This window comes from Cajanus cajan, chromosome 3 (genome assembly GCF_000230855.2).
Source record: "Cajanus cajan strain Asha chromosome 3, NIPB_CcT2T_4, whole genome shotgun sequence".
Taxonomy (NCBI): Eukaryota; Viridiplantae; Streptophyta; class Magnoliopsida; order Fabales; family Fabaceae; genus Cajanus; species Cajanus cajan.
This window is the reverse complement of record NC_138519.1, coordinates 4,824,526-4,843,766: the sequence shown is the minus strand read 5'-3', so window position 1 is coordinate 4,843,766 and position 19,241 is coordinate 4,824,526. Positions and strand designations below refer to the sequence as shown.

Below are 19,241 nucleotides of genomic sequence, written 5' to 3'. Positions count from 1 at the left end.
TAAAATATTCGTAACCTGCAAATTTTATATTTTTAACAATTATAATAAATTTGTAATCATACCTAAGAAATTCACAGCACACATTTTTTGTTTTTTAGTTTCTCTGAGTTTGACGACAGCTCAGTCTGATTCACTTGAAAATTTCCCGGTCAGAATCATTAAAAATCCCTTTATTTTTTTGTTACAGTTTCGTTTCATATCACACTTCGGAGGAACATAATCTTAATTTAGAAGTCACAAACATTGGATTCAGATACAATGAAAGGGTTGCACCGACGTTGATATCAATGTTTTGCGGTTGAGTCACAAGTGACAAGTGCAAATCCAAACAACAAGGTGTGGATCATAGAATGGAACTTGTGGGTGCTTCTGTTCCACCACAGTCTCTAACTTTGCCACGAACAGGTGTTTAGTTTTGTCTTTTCCATTCCGCTTTGGCTTTATCTGCATGTATTTATTCAATTGTGAAAATTCTATATAAAAGCGGTGCAATGATGATAGATGATTTTTTGTTTTTCAGGGGATTAATTATAGGGAATATTTTTTAAAAGAAGGGGGAATTCGTTGTAGAAGTATTTGTAGTTTGGGAATAATAATTTAACCATTTAGCTGGTCTTCCATGTTTTAGGAGTGATTATTGGTTAACCTTTTTGTTCTAATTTGGAAAATTTCCTTCCAATAATTTATGTGTGTGTGTGTTTTGCTTCCATATTTCAGGGTTGAGTAGTTGAGTTCAGGGGGACAGGAGATGCATTATAGATTTGTGGGCAACATAATTGGCATTTCATGATTTGTGTTATGTATCTTTTTCTACTGTGATCTAAATCTGGTTTACTCTGATACCCATGGCTTTCTAGTGAAGCAGTTGGTGAAATGGATGATGCTGAGTGGAAAGTAACTGAAGGAGGGGAAAAAAGACAAAGGGTACACCTTTGTGCTTTAAATTTTTTCTTCTGAGTCAAAGGATTATCTATTCTAAAGTTACTTGTATCCTGCTTTATGCTATTCTCTGTGTTGTTGTTTCAAGTTAGAGTCTAAGAGTACACCTTTGTGCTTTAAATTTGCAGGAGCCGAAGGATTTTGAAAACAAGAAAGAATTCAACCTTTTTGCCTTTCTAAGAAAATGGAAAATCAGCATCACCAAATTCAAGAAGTAGCTGGTAAACATGACAATTTTCTAACCAAATCAGTGAAAACAGAGAGAAGAACTATCCAAGAACTTTGGCAGTGGGCCTCAAAATGATGCCTCAAAAAACAACAAGGGAAGTCTCAAGCTCTAATCTTTTAAAATGTGCCAAATGTTGCATTTTGTCTAACTCTCATATGTTGTGCTTCGGATCTTCTGGTACCATTAGGAGTTTAGGAGAATATTGAACAACTGACAATAAAATGGTATCAATCTGTGGACCTTTTAATTATGTTATAGTTGAGCTTAGGCTTGTGAATATATGTAATCAAATATTAGGTTTCATTATCCTGCTCTTGATGAGTTTCAGAGGCAAGATTCCATTATTTTATCAGCTTCTCATTATTTTTTTAACATGTTTATGTTTAGTTTTCTCCTTTTAAATAGTTGTTATTCCCAGTTCCTTAGTTCTTTATACTATCAAACTAATACTACCCATATTATGCTGTCTTATATTATATATAGCCAGAACCAGGGGATTGAATTGGATGAATCAGAAGAAACCGTACAATATAAACGACAGCATGCAGTGATGATAAAATTCTATTGTCAAATTCTTGCTTTTGATGTTAGTTCTAGTAGAGTCTATAAAAAAATGGAGTTTTGACACTGAAACTCTGCAAGGTTGTTTTTCAATTTCCTAACCAATCATGAAACATCAACTGAGTGACTGACATTGACATTGCTTTTACAAAATTGTAGTTTATAGTGTTCTCTACAAGTAATGGTAGCTCTATAAAACCTCAGAGCTCAAGCTTTAAATTTAATCTTGTTTCTGATTGCATACTTTTAATTATCAGAGGTTTGTTCATTGAAAAAGTTAATTCATAATATTGGGCGAGGGCTAAATAAATAGTTGGATTGAATTGCAGTCAAAGTTTAAGGCCACCAGTAACTTGTATTGGTATCTGGGTATGATAATCATCAAGTTAAGCAGTTAGGATCAAACTGTAGATATCTAATTCAGTATGTCAAAGAGAATTTGCACCCTGTTAACAAATCACCTATTACTTCTAGCTATTTGGTTAGGGTTGAAAATGGCTTAAAAATAACTGAAACTTAGTATGAGTGCTTTAGATTCTTCAGAGAATACTACTCTGTAATTGTATGGTCTTACCTGCTGAGAGACTCTTAGCATTCCCTCACAAAATTGGAAGTTTTCAGTTGAAGAGGTTGGATTCCACTTCAGCACGACATATTTCCAAGTAAGCATCCCGTCAATCTATGAGGTGATAAGAGTATTAGGGTTTCACATATGATGAGATCTCTGCCAATAATTTGAGTGAAGATCGGTAGTGAAGTGGTGAGTCCAGAAATAGGTGGTTGATATTTGGTTTTTTCATTTTGGTGATACTAGTCAATGCTAATGCTGCACATTGTACAAGGGGCCCCCAATCAATTTAGTGTGTGTTTGGAGTCAAATCCAGAACGTAGATCATCATCCTCTCTCCACATCCAATAGAAGCAACAAAGAGTAGTTTCTCCATCAATTGATGTGATTCTTACTTGTATGTGGATCTTAGATGTGCTTCCAAACATGCCCTTAACCTAATGTAGCAAGGTCTTGACTAATTATTGGAATGGAGTGGGATGTTATTGGTCACAGGTACCTCATGTTCTTGTAGCTCAAGTTCTTAAACACTGAAAAAAGGTGTTGGTAAGTGTTGGCTGGTATTTATGCTTGTTGTTATGATTATTAGAATAATAGAATCTTACAATTCTTGATTTGGATCACTTGATTCAATACAAATTGGTAGCCAACAATTCATACCATGTGATGAATCGTAGATAACTTTGAATCTTACTATAAATATCATTGATACGAATCACATGATTAAGCTATTCATTGTTTTTTATTTTTTACTTTTCTTTAACCATTTCTTATTAAAGAAATAAAAAAAGTCTGATAAATTTAATTGAAATTGTTCAATGAAAGAGCATTGAAGGAGCATTATTGAATGAACATTATTTAATTATTCAAATGTTTTATTTTCGTTCTTTTAAAACAGGGATTTCACACTGTCACTTTTTTTGTGCATTTATTCCGTTTCTCTATTTTTAGTCTTGTTAAATAGAGGTTTCACACACTCAATTATGACTTATGATTTTGTTTCATGATATTTATGATAATTTTTTAATTTAAAATTGTTACATTGAGCACTATACATCATTTACATGATATATTTTAGCTATTTTTATTGTCTTTGAATTTGACAATTTGAAACTACCTCTGGTCCTTTTTATTAGAAACAAGTGATAGTGGAAATTACACTGTTGGTTGTTTCTTATAAAAAAGGACCAAAGAGAGTATTATTTATGATTCAGGCTTCAAAAATTAGCTTAACAATTCATGACTTGAATGGCAATTTGATAACTTCCGTTATGAATTTAAGATCGTGCCATATTTGCTAAATTCATTTCATTCATTGTATTAGCCGTCAAAGTCAATGTGTATTTATTTACGTCTTTTCTTAGCAAATGACAAAATTTTAGGTTTTTAAACGAGGAACTGCAAATCAACAAATCCCGAGCCTCGTCAGGTCCGCCGCATCTTCTCTTTTGCTTGGGTACAGGATCTGAATACCTGACAAGAATCATCAAGTTCGGTGGATTTTGGTAGCGATTGTTGCCGGTAAGTTCTCTAGTTTCTTTATTTTTCTTTTGAAAGTGGTTCACACACCTTTAATTTTTCAATATCAATGTTAAAATAATTTGCTTGGGTAGAGGATCTAAGTACCTGACAATAATCATCAAGTTCGGCAGATTTTTGAAGCGCTCGTCATAGGTAAGTTTTTTAGTTTCTTTATTTTTCTTTTGAAGGTAATTCACGGCTTTAGCTTTTAATATCAGTTTTAAAGTAGTTTGCTTGAGTACAGGATCTGAGACAAGAATCATCAAGTTTGGCGGATTTTAATAGAGTTCATTACAGGTAAGTTCTCTAGTTTCTTTATTTTTCTTTTGAAAGTAGTTCACACACCTATAGTTTTTAAATATGAATGTTAAAACTATATCCTATATCATATAATTAACCTGAGTTGATTTATCTGGAATGAAATATAAGAGAAACGATTTTTTTTCCAATTCTTTGGGTGTTCCTTTTGATAATCGTTGTTAACAAGGTTATAAATTATGGTTGTGGTTGCATCACTGTTGTGTTTGTGTCTCTTGTGGGACACAAGAGTAATGTGATGTGGATGAGTGTGAAGAAGAAAAGCAACTTGGTCTGCTTCCATCATTTTGTTTTTAATTCTGTCTTACCAGACAAACAAATCAATTTTGATTCGAGTTGATCTAGTCTAAAGTTTTCATTGAATCAATTTTTGGTTTTGGTTTTGTTGAAGAAAAGTAAATAAATCCTAGTTATTTACTTTACACCTTTTTGTTATATTTGAAAAGAGAGAATGATTTTATTATCTCATTCATACGGATTACATTCTCATTACATCTATTTGTAACAATTTAATCCTCCAAAATAAGGAAATAAAAAACTATAATATGCTGAAAAATAAATAGGAAGGTTCTATAGATATTTTCTCTAATTAGGAAGATTCTGTAGATATTTTCTCTAATTAGGATATTTACAACACTCCCCCTCAAGTTGGTAAATGGGTATCAACCATTCCCAACTTGCCTACAAGATCTTGAAATCTACCTTTAGGGAGCCCTTTTGTAAAGATGTCTGCTATCTGAAGTTCTGTAGGAACATGCGTTGTAATCATAAAACCTCTGTCTAGATTATCTTTGATGAAGTGTCTGTCAATCTCAATGTATTTGATCTTGTCATATTGTATTGGATTATGGGCAATGCTCATGGCAGACTTATTGTCGTCACAGTACAGCTGCACGGGGTTGTCCATCGTGACTTTAAGGTCATCCAAAAATGATTTTCATCTAGAGTCCTTCACACATTCCTTGAGCAAAGGCTCGAAATTCAACTTCTGCACTAGAACGAGATACTCTATCTTGCTTTTTGCTCCTCCATGTTACTAGACTATCTCCAAGAAACATACAGTATCGAAAAGTAGATTTTTTGTTAGTGATAGAACCTACATAGTCAACATCAATATATATTTTCATAGTCAAAGTGTCGTCATCCCTTTTGAACAATAGCCCCTTTCCAACACTTCACTTCACATCCATGGCAATTGCCTGAAACGTGGCAAATGCAAGTGACCCGATAATAGATCTAAGATAGGTTCTAAATTTCTAATTCCATCTTAGAATTTGGGTTTAAGACTTAATTCAATCCCACAAAAATTAACTCAACTTCACGAAATCAACTTATAAGGTGAGGATTGTCCAAGATTTATAAGCTCTATTTAAGCCATATCTTAGTCAATGCGAGACTGATAAAACTTGTGAATCAAGACAGCAAAGAAAGTATATCTTTATTGAATTATAGGGAATATCTCCCTAAGAGAATGATACACTCCAGATATTTCAAGAGGTCTGGACCACTCCTCACAACTTTCGAACTATTCAAAATTCCCCTAATAGTATCCCATTATTTCCCTTTTATAGTAAGTAAAAATGGTTTACATTTTATAACAGAAAAACTAACCCCTAAATGGGCCCATCTATCTGTAGCCCAACTACTTCCTTTTAAAATACAGTTGCTTAATCACAGGCCTCTTATCAATACTCCCCCTCAGAGCTTTCACCTTGTCATCAAGGGGAAATGAGGGGAAACTGTCCTGAATGGCCACAAATTGTTCCCTCAAATCCTCACTAGGAGGAAGATGCTCCCATCGAATGAGGGCTTCTGCTGCTCCCTCATTCCCATACCTAACAGCTAAAACATCTTCTGGTTGGGTTGCAACTCCCATTTCTCAGTTAGGATTGTTGGTAGAGGTTGTGCCACTGATGATGCTGCCAATGCCTTCTTCAGTATGCATACATGAAAAACAGGATGGATACGAGCATGCTTTGGCAACTCTAACTTTTATGCAAGTGAACCAATTCTTGGGAGGATCTTGTAGTGGCGATAATAAAGTGGAGACAACTTATCATTCCTCTTCCTTGCTAAAGATTTCAACTGGTACGGTTGAACCTTAAGATACACCCAATCACCCACACTGAATTCTACTTCTCGTATCTTCTTGTCTGCATAAAACTCTATCCTCTGGTGAGCTTGGTCCAGGTTTTGTTTAAGTTGCTACAACATATTAAGTTGCTCTTGCTAATTTGTCAAGTAATTCATCAATCACTAGTATTGAAAATTTTGTCAGGAATGATTACCTTATTAAGAAAGTATATACACAAAAGTGCCAACCCCCATTCTTCTTTCCCACCAATATGATAGGACTTGAGTACGGGCTAATACTCAGTCTAATGATTCCTGCATGCAACATCTCAGCTACTAGTTTCTCAATTTTAGTTTTCTGATAGTGTGGATGCCTATATGGTCTCAGGTTTGGAATTGAAGCTCCTTCCTTCAAGGTAATGGCATGATCTTGTTTTCTAGGAGGCAACCCCTGAGATACCTTATAAACCTCTGCAAACTCCTGAAGTAGCTGTTGCACACTCTCTGGACATGGCTCCTCTGGTTGCTGTTTTAATTCAGTCATATAGCAATCTATCAAAAACCCTTGCTCTACCTCCTCCATCATTTTTACCATGGTTTGAACTGAAACAGAAGCCTTGTTGAGAGATGGGTCCCCTCTAAGTACCACTCCTTTCCCTTCTTTCTTAAATTTAAGTGTGAACTCCTTGAAGTTGGCTTTGATCTCTCCCAATTCCCCCAACCATTCCAGCCCCAAAACTACATCAACTCCATGTAAATCAAACAAGTAGAATTTTTGCTGAACCTCTAACCCTTGTAATTGGAGCTTCATTTCAAAGCACATGCCACTCGTCCTCACCTTATGGCCATCAAGATCTCACCATCTGTCTTTTTGGGGCTTCCTCCAACATGAAATATTGCTCACATTTGGCTCTCCAAAGTCGATACCCATTCTCATAAAAATTTGGAAACAGAATTTTAGTGGTTTCTGCCCTCCACCTATGGTTTGGGAGATTAGCGTTATACAATTAAAGAGTTTATTGCTAAAAGCAATTTATATACAAAAATATAGTATATGGATGTGATATTTAAATGTAAAACTTCCTCTCCTAATTTCCTCTCCCACTCAACATTTTCTTCAGGCAGATATACTTCTCTGTAACATACTCTCTCTAAAATGGACTATATCAAGTTCCAGACAGTTGATTTGAGCAAGTACATTTGTCCAATACCGGGGGTGAAAGTTTTGGTTGTAGATGCCAACCTAACATTTCTAGCTGCTGTATCAAAAATGCTTCATAGCCTTGGATATGAAGGTAATTGGTATTGGATATATATTTCTTATATCTATGGATTATATGCTGTTTAACTGCATTCAAATATCTTTGCAAACTCAATTTTAGATGTTCCATAACGATATCTGTCATATCTATGAACATTTAAGTCATGATTATCCATTGTGAATTTAGTGATGATAAATTGATCATATTCATACTCTGCTCTGTCAGCCAACGATGTTTATTGTTAAGTACAGAGGTGGAGCTAGATTAGTAGATTGTTTTAATTGGGCCGGCCTAGGTTTTAAATTGTGGTTTGCAACTGCAGTTGTTAAAGCAATATTAAGATTTTGGAGGTCTCCCAATCTCATTGCAATATTAAGGTTTTGGAAATCTCCACAACTACAATTGTAATCGCAATTTAAAATCATGGGAGTGGCCAAAGAGAACACCGTTAATTTAAAAAGTTAAGTTAAAATACAATAGTTAAAAAAGAATGCAATTAAGATGGAGTAAATAAAAATTTTAGCGAACACAGCTCTGCATGTGACTGCATATAAATTGTGCGTGCATGGATCTTTCTTTGTCCTCTGAGATTATCATATGATTTTATAACATATTTTAATGTAGCCATAAATTTTTTTTTTTTTTTTTTATTACTTTAGGCTCAACTAGTGGGATATTATCTCCTCTTCTCCCTACTTGTTGATGAACTTTATGACCTCTCCCAGTACATACTCTATATATTTTGGATTGATTTATTCTCAAACTTTTCCTTTCTTTCTTGTACTACTAGTTGTGACTGCTTCACTAGCTTCTGAAGCTTTATCAATTGTTGAGGAGAAGAAGAACGAGCTTAACCTTGTGTTTTTGGAGGTTCACTTGCCTGACATGGACATAAATGCCCTCACAGGGAAAATAAGAGAAATCTCTGATGTGCCATATTTTCGTTAAGTTCTCAGATCTTTGGCTTGTTTTACTTGAAACCACAAATGTCAATCATTAACTGACACTATCTGCTCATTGCTTCTGTAGTTATGACTGCTGATGATGATCTGTTTAACTTATTACGAGAACTGTGCAATGGGTCTATAGACTCTATACCGTGTTTCAAAAAGCCAATTAAGATTTCTGATCTAAGTGGCATGTGGAAATATGCAATGTGGAAAAAAGATGGAAGAATAGCGAGTGAAAATATAAGAGGCTCTGGGCGGCTTCCCGTGGAGGAAAGTATTGTAAACAACAGTCAAGCGCGGCATCCATTTGTGAACACAGGACGGCTGATACCCCAGAGTTCAAAAAGGAAAGCACAAGGACTTAAAATAGGGGGAGAACAAAGTGAATCATTAGTGCTGAAAAGGAAAAGGCTTAGTTGGCCTAATGTTTCACGTACAAAGTTCTTGGGAGCTGCTGTTGATTTAGCAGGAATCAATGGTAAGTTTGGACTTAAGTTTATTGTTTATTTGTTTCTGCTGTAGCTGTGAGCTATAAAGAGTAACATTTGTTGTCTTTCTTATGAGAAGCTACTCCAAATCAAAGACACCGGCTTAAGAATGTACTAGGACCTAAAAAGGGGACCTCTACAAACTATTCACAGGTTTGTTCTTTTCAATGGTGCATGTGTCCTCATTTTACTTTTTTCTAGAAATTCTTTAAGTATCTGGTAATGGTGTCTTTGAAAAATGAACAATTGTAAGCAGCCTTATGCCATGGCCTGTGAGTGAAGAGAATCCATGACCACCAAGTCATACGGCAGCAACCTTACTGCTGCACTGAGGTGTTTCAAAATAGGCAAAATATACTTGAAAATTGATTTATTGCAAGTCTGCAATGCGGTTTCAGTTTTACTGCATGGTTTTATGAAGCTGCTAAATGCTAGAGTTTTGAATTTTGTTTCAATATTGATGCTATTCAGGAAGTGAGGAAGTTACAGAGTTAGTTACAAAGTACTTTCTTCTCTTTTTTCATATTTCCTTCCCTCTAAATTCACATATTTTATTTCTAGATCTGCAATACTTATGGTTAAATTCATTGCAGCCTTCGTTTTTGTTACAACATACTACTCTTTCTGTTCTATATTAAGAGTCATATTAGTAATTTCTTAAATAAGTGTCATATTAGCTTTTTAATGTAGTATTAATTACCTCTTTTCTATTTATATCCTTCATAATAGTCTTTAGAAAGTGGTTATTGTGTTGTATTGTTTCTAGCAAAAAAGAAGATTAATCATAAAGTTAATTTTGTAAAATCACTGTTCTTTTTTTATCTATTTATTAGTTTTTTTAGTCCATGTAAAATAGTCTAAGACGACATTTATTAGAAGACATAATAATTATAAGTTAGTCTCCACTGTTCATATTATTTTGGCATTATTATGTTGTATCTGAATCATGACCTATTTGTATATTTATCTATTTCAGAGATCTCGTCGATCTTCGAAGAAAACTAATCCTATTAAACAGCACAGCGATTATAAAGGACACAGGCCTCAATTGCATAACCATAAGTTTTGTATCTGTAATTGCATGTATCTGCATTCTCTGCGCACTCAAACGCCGAACCTTGCATCGTTATTTTCAACTACGTGGACTTTGGAGGAAGATGCATTGTATCGACCGCTGGAACAGCTTGGTGTAGCATACTACACATCCGGCTCTGGTGATTTCATGAACAATGGTAATGGGAGTGCAGACATCAGCCAGGTTGAAAATGCTGCTGATGGAAAAGTTTTCAACGAGGACGCATGTGTCTACCATGTGAATGATCTTGCTGTGCAAACTGAAATGGATTTTTCAACACTGCTAGCCAATGACATGAGCCAAGAATTTCCCCCACTACTTCCTGTTCCTCTACTAACATCAGATGAGGAACATGGCAATTCTGGGGCTGAAGCAGCAAAGATTGATGAAACTTTTTATGCTCTAAATGGAACTCAGAAGTTTAGCGATGAGGATTTAAAGATCTGGTTATCAAGGTATAATCCCAGTTACTGATGTGCTCATGTTCATGATTATATATTCCTTCTGATCTTAATTATAAGAAAAAAAAAAAAAACTGATTTCACATTTATTAAAGAAATTAGTTAACTATTAAATTTTACTAATTATATAATATTCTTCTTAAATTGTCTTTACTCAAAAAAGTGGTTCAATTAAAAGATCATGTATTAAAGAAAAGATATCTTTAAGATAAGTATTACTAAATGAGACAAAAGTAGTTGAAATTTGTTTATATTTGAGAAAAAAAAATGTATTTTTTTGTTGCTTATAAAAAGAGAATAGAGGGAGTATATCTTACATTTTGTATTCTCCTATTATTTTTTAATGCTATTCTCCTTTGTTATCTTTTGTTGTTGTTAACTTTTGTAGTGGACTACAAAATGATGCTGTTGCTTGAAGCTGTGGAAAGCTTGAAGAGAATAGAGTTTATCTAATAATTTATCTGTTTTTTAGTACTTTTGCATTGACAAATTTGTCTTACTAGAAAGTCATTGTTGATAATTTTCGTTTAGACTGATAATTTTTAGCTTTTATCCCTAATCGAATAGTTTGTTTGACTTATGACTTATATTAATATATTATTAGTGTTTGGTAAAACATAGTAGCTTGAAGCGATATATAAGATGCTATTTCAAATAGCATGTAGTTTCTAGTTTCGTATATTTTATTTCCTTTTTACCTTAAAATGTTTACTAACTTTTTATTTTATACATAAGATAAGGTTTTGTTATTCCATTTTGATTTTATTATTATTTTTGGAGATGTTATATTAAAGTTTATTTTAACCTTTTTTTTTTATCAAGGTAGCTTTTTTTTTTTCAGGTATTTTAACCATTATGTGCGTGCATAATTTATTTTATTATTTTAACATTATACTTTAAGATACATACTAGACTAGATAGTATGCAATAGTATTATCATATTAATCAACATGACGAAAGTATGATGTTTATTTAAACATATTAATTTCATTTTATTTTGAACTTGGTTGGGAATATTTAAGATATAAGATTAATAGGAGAATGTTCAACATAAAATAATAAATTAGAATAATATATTTTTTGAATTAAAAATTACAATATGTTGAAACTAAATAAAAATTATAATAGTTAACAAAAAAAAATATTTTATCCATAAAATAAAATTTTATATACATTATTTTATTTTTTTCAACTATGTTAACAAATAACTTTACTGACCATTTATAATTCAATAAGTTTAATAACTTTCTAATCACTTAATCATTACAAGTTTTTAATTTTCAGCTAGTTTTCAAGCTATATTTTCCAAACTAAACCTTGATTTGTTGCATACTTGAGAATAGTTTTATATATGATATCAAATGTATGATGGTTTCCAGTTAAGAAATATGGATTTCTTGCATAATTTGAACGATAAATAAATAAATAAATTTGCAGTTGAACATATCTAGCATAGGGGTGAGCATTAAACCAACACCCGAACCGAACCCGAAAAACCCGAAAAAAAATATTGCTTTTGGGTGGGTTCGAACGGGTCTTATGGATAAATCGGGTTAAAATTTTGATTTTATATGAGTTATATTGGGTGGGTTCGGTTTTGAATTTTTAAACCCGCTAAAAATCGAACCCAACCAAAAATGAGATAAGTTTAAATTTTTATTACTTTTGTATAACTAAACAACAATGGTCCAAATTTAAAAGTCTTTATTTCAAGTATAATATAGCCATCAATTTGTAACTTATTTTTTTCCTTTTTCTCATAACTTATATATTTATTTTGTCTTCTCCTTCCTCATTCAACTTCTCAACACACTAGTTCATTTTTAGAGTTATCTTTTTGCTTCTTTCTTTGTCTTTTTTTTTTCCATCTTCTTATCTCCATTTTGAGTACATTTTGTGTGACCGTGATTTCTTATGGTTTTGTAATCTAACTTTATATTTCTTTTCCATGTAACAACTATGAATTTTGTTATATTTTATTTTTGCTTCTTTAGTTTGTAATTGTTTCAACTACGAATCTATTTACACCATCTATTGTCACCTTCATTCTATTTTTATACACTATTTTAAAAATATTTTTTATCGTTTTAAGCTTCATCTTCGTTAAGATAAATTGGTCTACAAAAAAATTCAAACCCGATTATACCCACCCGCTTAAATCCGAATCCGTTTCAACCCGAACCGCCTCAAATCGAAAGCTCAGTCGGTCGGATATGGCTCACATTTTTTCAAAGTCGGTTTACAACGGATTGGACATTTTTCACCCGAACCGACCAAACCCACCCGTTGCTCACCCCTCTAGCACATATAATCCCGTATTAAACTTTAAAATCAATTTAAGTACTTGTTTGGTTAATTTCTTATGCTCATGAAGTAAAAGTTGTAAATAGATCCTTTGAGCTCATTTGGATCGATATGGGAAGAGGGTCGAAGCCTGAACTAGGGACATATCTAGAATTGAATTTGACATTGTTAAAATTAAAAATGCAACCACAAAATTAGAACAAGGAATATATATTTTCCCCCGGTGATAGATGACGATGAATTGATTTTTCTTTTTTTTTTAAATCAATCTCAGAACTCATAAGTCACATGTTGCCGGTTGCATGCTCTAATAAAGACACAATAATTATAATTAGACATTTAGACTCACCATTATTTACTAGGTTCTATATTGTGATGTTATTTACTAACATAAAATAATTCAAATACAATGTCATCGGCTTATCTCAAGGGCAACTTGAGAGCTTGTAAACTATTTTAGTCTCTTAGTATAGTTGAAAGAATAATGATTATTATCATACAAAAAATAAAATTGTCTACACTCTACATGGGATTCACGCGGCGTACCTTATTAATCAATCATGTATACAAATAGTTAATTTTATTTCTAAGTTAGTTAACTATTATTAGACATTTCAAGAATCTAATAGCAACATTTACGACTTCTGAGGCAAAGTTACTATATCTATATATGTATTTAACCACGTACAATGATCGATAACTTTTTAACACTATTAGCCAAGTGTGAGACAAAAATTCATCACATTTATAATATTGATAACTATGTATGATAGTGAATAACTTCATGACATTGATGTAAATTAAATTTAATTAAATATTTCAATAACTTCACGAATCATGACATTATTAATCATATATTTATATACAATTAAGTTCGTTCTTTTTTAACTATTTATAAAACAAAATTAACCATATTTACACATCCAATTAATCGCATTATACAAGAATGTTTAGGTGGACCTCCGGTGTAAAACTTTTAGGAGGAGGTTGATCTTTCGGGTATCAAAATTATTCACAATGGTACTGAAGAACTCAAAAAAGAATATTCCTTGAAGACTAACCCTCAAATAACTGACATGATTATTATTTTGTGGCGTTTTACATGTATATTGTTTCTTTTTTCCTAGTTTCTGAAAATTTCTTGTTTCTGTCTTTTCTATCCCACATTTCTATCTCAATAAATTCTTTGTTTACAAAAAAAAAAAAAAAACTAACATGTAAATGTATTTCTCGTTTGCAGGACATTTATAGAACATGCACAATAAATATAAAATACCACATACTACAAAATGAAAATATTCTGGAATAAATAGTTAAATATTTTAAATTTTCTATCTGTAAGTGAAGGACAAAATATCTTATACATGAATGGGAGGTTTATGAGCTACATTTAACTAGTGGTAATTCCTTTTGGTGAACTCTACCCTCTGATTATAAATTCATATTTTATAAAGCTCAAGTTTACCTAGATTACTTAGTGTAGTGGTAACTCGATTCAACCCCCTCCCTTCTCTCGAGTTTTCATCACCATCAACATAAAGGGAAATTGAACGAAAACGCAAGGTTAGCTTAATCATGCTTGAGGAGACAAATAAGATGCATTGGTATAAATAACACCTCCATTTCATTGAATGAGTTGGTTAGGGAAATGTATGTAGTCAAGTATACAGGAAAAGAACCTCATTCATATATAAGCTCGACGAGAATGCACGCAATCCTAAGCTTTTAAAAATGCAAGATAATCATCAATTATGGACATGGCAGATGATCGGTATCCAGAACCAAAGAGATTATAATGATTTAAATAGTGATATAGCATATAAAGGTCTCTCCTCTCCTCAAAGCCTGGCTGTTTAGGCATCACCTGCAGAGATCATTTGAAATTACTATCAGAAAACTATTGTATGGAACTGACATTTCACATGCCAACCAATACCAAGATTGTGTTTCTTTGAAACATGGCAATTATATCCAGCCAGCTATAAACTAGTTTAACAAAGATATTGAGAAGCCTAACAAATATTCACTTTATTAATGAAGATTGTTGTCCTAAAACTTCACAAAAAACCATATCACTAATTTTGATAGATCTTATTTGACAAAATAAAAATTGGTTGGAGCCAGAATATTGCTGGAAGCGTTATTTATCTTGTTTAATATAATTTTTTTTATCTACTCGAATTACAATGATGACAACATAATTCAAATCTAAGACTTTGCACATATTACCTCCCTCTCCACCACTAGGTCGACTCTTTTCTTTTTATCCATCAAAATTACAATGACGACACCAAAATTTGAATCCCAACTCTGTGCCTACGTTGTTTAATATTATTTGATCACACACTAACAAATGCAAATAAAAAATAACCACATTTTCGGATCAGTTTAAGAGGTTTACCACACGATCAAATTTTGGATTTGAACTCACAAGTGACATACCCAAATTTGGATTTGATCTCACAAGTGACAGTATCAACTGTCAGACACAGATGTGGGGACTCCGAACTGGAGTTGAAACACAATTACGAGAAGAAAAAAGTTCATCAATGGACAGTGAGTCCACCGGGAAGACACAAATTAGGGTCACCTCATGCTAGACTCTAGTACTACGTTTAAGAGAGAAAACAAGAGACATTTTAATTCCGTGTTCTTGAAATACACGGCCGAGGCTCTATATTATATAGAATCAATGTAATAATTACAAGAATCACAAATATCCTAAGTACCATAATTACATGATTATGGTTAGCCGATATACAAAAAATCTTGACACTACTTGCATGCATTCCGATATAAACAAACAACAAAAAGAGAAAGAAATTCACAGAGGAAGAAAATTTGGAGTAAGACAATTATGAATCCTTTATACCATATGTCAGCAAACAGTATTACCTCAAAATAAGAATTATAGAATGATCCTCCAAAGCCAGCACACCAAGACATACCAAATTCTGCTTCACTGTGTCCATCTACAGAATAAGACAAAACAGCCACAACTGAGCCCAATTTTTTCGTCAAAGATTGTATGATCTTTCCAGTCTCACATTCACTTATTAGCAAGCATTAACCCCAATAAGAAAAAAATTAGAGGACCTAGCTTTCACGTAATAATTCTAGGGTTCTAGGGCTGCAACTTAATTGAACTGCATTTTTCACTTCCCATTCCTAGCTCAATAAAGGCTTTTCAAAATGTGTTTGATAAAATATCAAAATATGCTAAAATTGAGCCTTGGGCATAGTAAAAAAAGTGGCTATGAAAGCTCACCAAGAGACATTACAACTCATTTAGAAGTCTACTCTCACACTTCTTCATGCTTCACCATTTTATAATTTATGTTAACTATTTTGGCAGGTTTAAATAGTGAACCATATATATCAGCAGTCACAATTTCCCAAATTCAAACAAGATCCTTTTACTTTTCCTTGGTATTTTTATGTTAAATTTTCCTGTGACACAAACATCAACTATTAATCTGGTTCCAAACTTAAGCAGCCATAGACCACCTATTCACAAATGCTTGACTTACAATAACATGCAGGGTCCAATATGACAGGCTCTCCATTTTTGTCAGAGCTGATGTTTCCACTCCAGAGGTCTCCATGTAGTAAGCATGGTTCTATGACCACATTGGTAAACAGGGGTCCCATGCTTTTCACCAGTCTCTGTCCTATAGAACATGTCAAGAAGATATATATGAAGTCATTTTGGAAGTTTTAACACAAAGTCACAAACAGAACATTATATGGCAATACTTATAAAGAATCGACATTATAATGAGCAAAGATCGAGAACAAAAGGCAAGTTTGAGAAACATAGCTATTAGTGCTTAGTGATACTTAGTTTATTATGTAATATTCCTGTAATATATATAATACTTACTAAAGATTTAGATTCTAAATTTAATAAAAATATAAAATATTTAGAATGCCTTAATAATCTCTTCCCTAAAGGTACTGAATTCTTACTTCCAGTTAGACTCTCGAAGACATATGTTCTGTGGTTACTCCACCAAGAAAAATGGTGAAAACAGGAAATTGTCACTAAATGAAAGGTCAAAATATATACAGCTATCCATGAGAAAAGAATAGCCTCTCATTTTCCCTATGTCAATGTACTTAATGAGTTAATGTACTCTTCCATGTATTCAATATGTTTGTGAATTCAAGTTCCATTTACCTGCTTATTTTATTCAATCTAAATATGCCAAAGACAAAAATGCGATGTACAGCTAAAATTAATTGATGGAAAGAACAGTAGTATCAGAACATAATTACCTTTTTCATAAATGGTTCTGTCGCCGTACTGGTCTAATGCCAATTTCAACTGGTATCCCAGTCTATGCTCTCCATAAAATTGAACCCAGTCTGATGACCAGGTGTTTATTTGTGGAGTGCTACATATACATAATATTATTAGATATCAATTAGAACAAACAATAGATAATAACTGATTAACTGATATATCCTGACACGTAGGACATGCCCAGGTATTATGAAAAGACAAAAGAGTTGTGATAAATGATAACAATAACAATTACAACAACAATGACCAATTTCATGATGAAGGTGCATTAAACCTGCCAATGGTGTTATCAACATCGAAACCATAGCCTTTACTAGATTTTCCAGCTTTATGCATTTCAGCAAGCTTCCTCCCTAGATCAGACTGGGAAGCAATGATTACAACAAGGTCGATACATTTTCCTAATAGTAGCAATTTCTAGTAATCTCACCTGATTGCTTCTAGATGCACCGAATTGTATGAATTCCATAATGATGAAAGAACCACCAGCAGGTAGCGGTCCAACCTACAACTCCTAGCAACAAGTTAACTCAAGTTCCCTCCAGCATGATATAAGTAGTAAATATTAGTTCTCACAACACTAATGTTAAATATTCTCACCTTATACGGCTTAGGTACACGGATAGTTCCAGTTTCATACATAGCTCCTAAACCTAGAGCCTCAGCTTCAAACATGGATGGTCCAATACTCCTGATATAGAGTTTCAACTTTCAACAGCATAGAACTTGGCATAATAAGAAGCAAAGGAATGAAGCTTTTGCTACAAGATGATTGAAACAATTCAACACATTCAAAATGAAATTTTCAATCCCAAGGCACAGTTCAACCACCAAACCAAAAACAGAAGGCCCCAAGTTCTATACCTGTTTGTTTTAACAAAGAATGAACCAGCGTCAGTGTCATAGCGATTAGCAAAATTGATACAACCCCCACCAACAGGGCTAATTTTCGTTATCTTTGTAGCTTTTCCATCAGAAAGAATCCACTCACGAACTGGATCCTCACTCAGGCTCATGCTGAACTCTAATAAAGAACTATACGCTTAGAAACCAAACCACCATTATGTTTCATCAAGATATATCTCAATGACATTAAGGGCCTATTTCAATAAACTTCTCCTAAAGTACTTTTAGGAAGAAATAAAAGGAAGAGAAAATGAAATAATTTTTTCATAAGCTAAAATTTGGTTATACATAAGTTAATTTGTAGAAGTTCTATCATATAGCTTCTTCAAAATTTTCCTATTAAGCTTAAGCATAAGCTAGATTTAACTTATGGAGAAATTTATTTCATTTTTCTTTCATAATTTTTCTTCCAGGATAGCTTCTGGATAAGTTTATCCGAACAGTCTCTAAATAACTGAAATCAGGATACAAATTTCGCAAAGTCATAGCACAAAGCTGCCGCACAGTCATTATAATTTGTTAAACTGAGTAATCTTTAGTCTCCATACCCTTTCTACAATAACTATTACAATAAGCATACCAACAAAAAACAACTAACTGAAACTGAATTTTCTCCAATAGAGTAAAACACACACAAACACAGACTTTAAAAGCACGAAATTGCATTCAGAAGCACAATTTAAAGAAATACTCATTAGGCGACATTAACTTACTTGGTGATGATTTGGATTTGGTGAAAGAAGGTGGAAGAAGTGAAGGGAAGCATGTAGAAGAGGGCATGACTCCCACGTGTGCACTCCTCATCCCCTTTTCCCTCTTCCCTTAACCAACACTAACAGTGCCCCCTCTCCATCACACAATCCGTTCCTTCATTATGCATCTTTTTTCCTTTTCTTCTTTTTGCATTTTCTGTTGAGTATAAAAATTAAAAATTTATTAATATATATATATATATAATCAGTAATATTTTTTACATGTTAAATAAATTTTAATTAAATATAAATTTTTTAAAATTTATTATTAATTAAAAAAATTTACTTCAAGATTATATATACAAAATTTTATATTAATTTAAAATGATTTAATATTTTATTTTTATAAAATAAAATTAACTTAATATATTTATTCAAAATATATTAAAATATAAATACTTTGATTATTTTCATATTATTGTTAAATTTTAACAAAGTTTTATATAAACATACAAGGTGATATAAAGTTAATTTAATATTTGAATTGACAAAATTCACTTCTAATATAAAATTATTTAGCAATGTAAT

The 19,241-nt window shown here is 32.7% G+C and overlaps 2 protein-coding genes across 6 annotated transcripts; one reads left to right on the top strand and one right to left on the bottom strand.

Annotated features, from left to right (window-relative positions):
• On the top strand, nucleotides 1-11,061 carry LOC109800040 (uncharacterized). 5 transcript variants are annotated; one of them, XM_029271851.2, is made up of 12 exons: nucleotides 1-148; nucleotides 254-405; nucleotides 858-924; nucleotides 1,068-3,818; nucleotides 3,911-3,971; nucleotides 4,063-4,115; nucleotides 7,331-7,504; nucleotides 8,262-8,414; nucleotides 8,501-8,899; nucleotides 8,989-9,062; nucleotides 9,886-10,439; nucleotides 10,834-11,061. In XM_029271851.2, exons 7-12 carry the CDS (start codon nucleotides 7,366-7,368, stop codon nucleotides 10,859-10,861), a joined length of 1,347 nt encoding a protein of 448 aa, XP_029127684.2. In that variant the 5' UTR covers nucleotides 1-148; nucleotides 254-405; nucleotides 858-924; nucleotides 1,068-3,818; nucleotides 3,911-3,971; nucleotides 4,063-4,115; nucleotides 7,331-7,365; the 3' UTR covers nucleotides 10,862-11,061. The 5 variants fall into 5 exon arrangements, with proteins under 5 accessions (XP_029127684.2, XP_082926384.1, XP_082926385.1 ...); XM_083070258.1 differs by lacking the exon at nucleotides 1-148 and having other exon boundaries at nucleotides 160-405; nucleotides 1,068-2,843; nucleotides 3,680-3,818; XM_083070259.1 differs by lacking the exon at nucleotides 1-148 and having other exon boundaries at nucleotides 160-405; nucleotides 866-924.
• Nucleotides 11,062-14,350: 3,289 nt separating this feature from the next.
• Nucleotides 14,351-18,835, bottom strand: LOC109796294 (Protein kinase superfamily protein). Its single transcript, XM_020355982.3, has 9 exons — nucleotides 18,675-18,835; nucleotides 17,920-18,079; nucleotides 17,656-17,746; nucleotides 17,486-17,560; nucleotides 17,330-17,418; nucleotides 17,028-17,146; nucleotides 16,280-16,420; nucleotides 15,645-15,721; nucleotides 14,351-14,613 (listed from the first exon to the last, which is right to left on the bottom strand). Exons 1-9 carry the CDS (start codon nucleotides 18,763-18,765, stop codon nucleotides 14,467-14,469), a joined length of 990 nt encoding a protein of 329 aa, XP_020211571.1. The 5' UTR covers nucleotides 18,766-18,835; the 3' UTR covers nucleotides 14,351-14,466.
• Between the last annotated feature and the right edge of the window lie 406 nt (nucleotides 18,836-19,241).

Excerpts from the sequence above, each read along its gene's own strand:
- LOC109800040 (XM_029271851.2), top strand. The coding sequence starts at position 7,366 with ATGGACTATATCAAGTTCCAGACAGTTGATTTGAGCAAGTACATTTGT. Across the intron at positions 8,900-8,988 it reads TGATTTAGCAGGAATCAATG|CTACTCCAAATCAAAGACAC; the intron begins GTAAGTTTGGAC and ends TCTTATGAGAAG. Across the intron at positions 9,063-9,885 it reads CCTCTACAAACTATTCACAG|AGATCTCGTCGATCTTCGAA; the intron begins GTTTGTTCTTTT and ends TATCTATTTCAG.
- LOC109796294 (XM_020355982.3), bottom strand. The coding sequence starts at position 18,765 with ATGAGGAGTGCACACGTGGGAGTCATGCCCTCTTCTACATGCTTCCCT. Across the intron at positions 17,147-17,329 it reads GTTGATAACACCATTGGCAG|CACTCCACAAATAAACACCT; the intron begins GTTTAATGCACC and ends ATGTATATGTAG. Across the intron at positions 14,614-15,644 it reads TCTATAATTCTTATTTTGAG|GTGATGCCTAAACAGCCAGG; the intron begins GTAATACTGTTT and ends TGATCTCTGCAG.